This window comes from Geospiza fortis, unplaced genomic scaffold (assembly GCF_000277835.1).
Source record: "Geospiza fortis unplaced genomic scaffold, GeoFor_1.0 scaffold23, whole genome shotgun sequence".
Lineage (NCBI taxonomy): Eukaryota > Metazoa > Chordata > Aves > Passeriformes > Thraupidae > Geospiza > Geospiza fortis.
Genome location: NW_005054303.1, coordinates 14,133,351 through 14,138,705, shown reverse-complemented (window position 1 = coordinate 14,138,705; position 5,355 = coordinate 14,133,351). Strand labels below are relative to the sequence as shown.

General features: G+C 40.3%; 1 protein-coding gene across 1 annotated transcript in view; it reads right to left on the bottom strand.

Moving 5' to 3' along the window:
- Window positions 1–5,355, bottom strand: part of DDHD1 (DDHD domain containing 1) — a 65,811-nt gene that overhangs the window by 23,328 nt on the left and 37,128 nt on the right. The window contains exons 5-6 of the mRNA XM_031066327.1: window positions 2,434–2,540; window positions 2,046–2,152 (exon numbers count right to left, since the gene is read on the bottom strand). Coding sequence (XP_030922187.1) covers window positions 2,046–2,152; window positions 2,434–2,540 — 214 coding nt within the window. The remainder of the gene's footprint in view (window positions 1–2,045; window positions 2,153–2,433; window positions 2,541–5,355) is intronic.

The following is a 5,355-nucleotide window of genomic DNA, read 5'->3' as shown; positions in this document are numbered from 1 at the left end:
CGGCCCAGCCGGGACGGATTTTGGAGCAGCCTGGGACAGTGGAAAGTGTCCCTGCCATGGCAGGGGGTGGAATGAGATGTTTTCTCAGATCCCTTCCAACCCAAACCAGGCTGGGATTCTGCTCAGAGCCATCAGCTGAATGGCAGCTTCACTCTTCACCACATTCCTCAGTTTATTTCCCAGAAGCAAAGGAAATTTAATAAAATAAGCCCCTTTTGAGATCCTTTCAGGATTTCTGGGTGGAAAGCACTGGGAGTGCCCAGAGTGCACAAAGAGTTGTGTTGGGGTGATAGAGCAGTGAGCAGGGACATGAATTCTGAGCAATGTGTGAATCCTCAAAGCCAAGGCTCATCTCTGAGCTGGAAGGAGCAAAGTGCCACAAGAAAAACACACTGAAGGTGGGAAAACCATCCAGAAGAATGCTCCATCTGACACTGCTGTGTTAAACTCTGCAAAGTTAGGTCACAGAAAATAAATGGGATAAGGAAGAGTAACTTGAGTGTACTGCTGCAAACATTTCAAGGAATTAATTTAATTTGATGAATAAAACCAACTTGGTATTTTGTAATCACATCTAATCATGCTCCTCCTATGTCAGCTCTCACACCCAGGGGATGGTGACAAACCTGTAAAACTGCAATTCTACTGAGCAATGAATTAAATTTTCATGCACTGCTGGCCAGCACACCTGAACTTTACTCACTAATCCATTTCCCAGAAGATGTCCACAGACATGCCAAACCTCTAATGCAGTTAAAAAAAATATCTGTTTTCAAGCTGCCAGGGAAATTTCCAAGGGTTGCCACAAAAATTTGTGTTGGCTTCAGGTACACAACAGGCAGGGAAACCTGAGAGACAGTGGAGAGCCCTGATCAATGAATTCTGCATTACTGAGCAGGAAGGGAGGTACAGATTTTGGTTTGAAAATTGTGTTGCCAGTCTAAAGGACTTAAACACACCTAATCTGACATTAAATATTCAGGTAACAGTTCAAAGTCTCACCTTACCGCAGTCTAACCATGCTCTGGACACCAAGGTTGCAAAAGGATTAACACTACTCCACACATAACACAGCAAACACAGAAAAAAGCTGCAATTCCTACGGAAATTAATCCCAAAACTGCCCCAGAGGGCTTTTCCAGGAAGTGTGAAACACAAGGGTGCTACTGGGGTGAAGCACTGTCCATTTTTTATGGGCTGCTTCATTTATTGAGGTTACTATCATTTATTCAAGGCTTATCATTATTTACAGGCCACTATAATTTATGATCCTATTCCTGGCTTTTCCCCTCTGGTTAATGGGGTCACTCAAGAGCTACACAGATGGGTCAAGGTGGGATGGGAGCACCCAGGATATGAACAGCCCCCTGATAAAGTGAGTAACTGGGGATCATTTTGGTGTCCCTGCAAGGCAAGTGCACACAAATGCAATCAGACTGGGCATGTTTGCCACCCCACCTGTCCCCAGAAACAGCAGAAATGAAGTGACAAATACCCACGGATTTTGTCAGAGGTAAAAAGAACCGCAACTCTGTGGACATCCAGATATGCAGAAATTAGAAAGAACAGCATTAACCCCCTTCCCATTTCTCAGCTGTTGATACAGAACCATTTCAGACATTTCTGCTCTGAATAAATGACATGGATTGTGCTTTTTGCTGTCTTTCTTCTCCTCTGTTCTTCAGGAGAAGTGAGACAGGATAAATCACTGCCAACACCTGGGACAGGAATTGCTTCAGCTGCTCCATGTGCTGGGCAATCCTGAGCTATCCAAAAATCCTCTATGGATAACTCTGTTCTGAGAAAGTAGGGAAGGGTCTGAGAGGGTATGGAAAAAAAACCCCAAAAAACCACAAAACATTTTCTACAATTATCTCTTCTCCTTGCCCTTTTTTTCTCCCTATGACACACCTACAAAGTGTTAACACCTTTGTAAAAAGGCTTTCCTTAGAAGGGAGCTTCCTTGACATTCCCAAATCCAGATTTTTCCAGCCTCTATGCCCTGCTCTGGTGAATTTACATAAAAAGCAGTTTTCCACACTTACCTCATCCCTGTAGAGAGGGCTGGTGTAGTACATGATGTCCATGGCACTGCTGTTGAGCATGTCCCTCAAACCCCGCACTTTATCCGGGGTTATGGAGTCCACAGTGTCTGGGGAAAATAAAAAAAATGAATAAAATTACATCCAGGAGAATGATAAAACAGAATAATGGGGTGATTTGGGTTGGAAGGGACCTTAAAGATCATTCATGGGCAGGGACACCTTCCACTATCCCAGGTTGCTCCAAGCCCCAATGTCCAACCTGGCCTGGGACACTGCCAGGGATGGGAATGTTCAAAGTTGTGCAAACAAAACCAAAGAAAAAGCACAGATGAGATTTCTGGGGAGAATTCTGCAGCTGCTGGAACAGCAGAAGAACTGAGTCCTGTACCTCCATCGAGGGTCAGCTTTGATCTCCACTCCACTGGAAGGAATTCCACGTGTGTTGCAAGGTTGGAAAAATATTTTTCTTCCACTTTTCTTGCTGTATCTCGCATCCTACAACAAAGAAATGAATGTTTTCCTGTACAGACTACTCTTGGAATTCCCTCAATTTCAAGCTTTTATTATGAAATGCTTAAATTCTCATATAATGAAAAAAATTCTGTGCATTGCATGCTCAAAAAGAGTCTGAATGTATCACAGTGTGGGCTTAACACAATCCACCTAAATTCAATTCAATTGTTAATTCTGGTGGGTTTGGGGCTGAATGGGAAAGGTAAGGATTAGAAAATTAGGAAAGAATTAGAAAATCAGAAAATAGAAAATTAAGAATTTCATCTCTGCTTTGAAATCCAGAATCCACTGAAATCAATCATTTGATCAGTATAGAAGGAAAACAATTCAGTGCTTTTAAACACAAAGAAAACTCTTAAAAATATGGCTCAAAAGAGCTGAGTTTTATTTTAATTTCACATAGTGAATTGGAAGGCTTGAGAGCTCCAAGGGTGAGAAACGGGATCACTTGTGAATGTTTCAACTTGCAGGAGCAGATGGAAAGGCTTTTAAAAGACTTTTCATTTTTACAGCATATCTGAACATGAACATTGCTGCACCTCTCTCAAGGGATGAGAAAAACTTAAAATACCTCAACCCCAAAGTATCTCTGACCCTCTTTATTTGGGGGGAAAAATGGGAATAATGATAAGTTATGATATTAAAAAAATATTACTTTATTTGTGTTGTGTGAAAAACCCATCATTGAAAAAGGAAAAGCAAGAAATCAGAGAAAATATTAAATATCCAGGCATTCTATAAATAATAAGAACCTTTACCTTTGAACAGCTCATCTTTAAAACAATACCCCAAAAGTAAACATAACCCATAAACACAACTGCAAAAAAAGCTTGTGAAAAATAGGAAAGATTTCCCAATAACAGATTTCCCCAAGCAGCTGCTATTTGCAAAAATTAAGAACCACAAAAGAACTATTTTCTTGTAGAGAAATCTCCATGACATTAACAAGAGGAACTTCTCTCCCTAAGTAAACTAAAGAAAGACTATTTTAGAGGTAGTAAACTGAGTAAAATTTTAAGTTTTATTTCTTTACATTATCATTAACAAAGAAAATGCTGTAGGAGGAGAAGTATCCTAAAGGTTTTGTTCTAATTCTATATTACTAATATTGTTAGTAATTTGTTCTAATTCTTATTACTCTTTCTTTTAATTCCTATTATTAATTTTTTCTTTATACCCTTTTAAAGTTTCAAACCTACTTTACTTGTCTCCCAGTCCTACCTCACAGCAAGAAGTAAATGAGTGCATTCTAGCAGTTACACTGATAATTAACCAACACCAAACCCACCACACTCATTAGTACATCAACCAAAAAATCTCCAATTAACAAACCAAAACCACTACAGTCACTCAGCATCCAAAGCAAGGAAATTTTTTATTTTCCTTTCTTTCCTTTACCTGAATCCTGGCCCCAAGATTATTCCTATTTTTGAAGATGAGCACAACAAACCAAACCCAAGTTCCCAGTTCCAAGCATCAGATTTTTATTTATTTCAGTGTTTCAATGCATTTTCCCCCCTATTTTCAAAGCAACCCCCTGTTAATTAATTCTACAACCACAGGCACAATGACATTAATCTTCCACCTGCACTTCCACCTGTCCAAATGCTTTTTAGTGAGTTTAATCCCTGAGCTGAGGCATTTTTCCTTGGGTGTATCAATGCTCCTCTGTTTTTCAGGAGACAGGTGAGGATAAATCACTGCCAACACCTGGGACAGGAATTGCTTCAGCTGCTCCATGTGCTGGGCAATCCTGAGCTATCCAAAAATCCTATATGGATAACTCTGGCAAAACCCTGTTCTGAGAAGGTAGGGAAGGGAATGAAATTGTTTGGAAAAAAAGCAAAAATACCCAAACATTTTCTACAATTATCTCTTCTCCTTTCCCTTATTTTTAATTTTTTTTTTAATTTATTTTTTTTTTCCCACAGGAAAAGTTCATGATGCTACTAAAAAAGCAGATTAATCATGTACCACATTTTGGAGAGAGGCAGTGAAAACACTTTTCCATCACTGACACTTATTTTCTGATAAAAGAAAAAAAAAAGGAGGAATGGGAAAAGGGGGAAAGAAAAGTTGGGGAAAGGGAGAAAAAGGAGAAAGGAATAAAAGGGTGAAGGGGAAAATGTGCAGGGAAGGGGGAGAAAAGGGGGAAGGAGAAAAGGGGAAAGTGAGAAAAAAAGGGGGAAGGATAAAAAGGAAAGGGAAATGGGGGGAAGGGAGAAAAAGGGGAAAGTAAGAAAAAAAGGGGGAAGAAAAAAGGGGAAAGTGAGGAAAAAAAGGGGGAAGAAAAGGGGGGAAGTGAGAAAAAAAAGGGAAGAAAAGGGGGAAGGAAAAAAGGGGAAGGGAAAAAAAGCTGGGAAAGTAAAAAAAAGGAGAAAGGAAAAAAGGCAGGCGAAGGAAAAAAGGGGGGAAAGTGAGAAAAAAGGGGAAAGTGAGAAAAAAGGGGAAAGGGAGAAAAAAGGGGGAAGGGAGGAAAAAAAGGGGGGAAAGGGAGGAAAAAAAGGGGGGAAAGGGAGGAAAAAAAGGGGGGAAAGGGAGGAAAAAAAGGGGGGAAAGGGAGGAAAAAAAGGGGGGAAGGGAGGAAAAAAGGGGGAAAGGGAAGTAGCATCCTGTACACCCTTTTTTCCAAAGCTGTCACTGCAGGCCTGTGCAAACAGCCAAGAAATGCAACTGCTCAGCATCTCTATTTTTAAAGCCTGGTGTGATTGCACTCCTAATCTCCTGGATTCTTGTCCAAAGAGATGGCAAAGGTTTAAATAAAGCAGAATATCCTTCCCATGATAAGGGGGAAAAT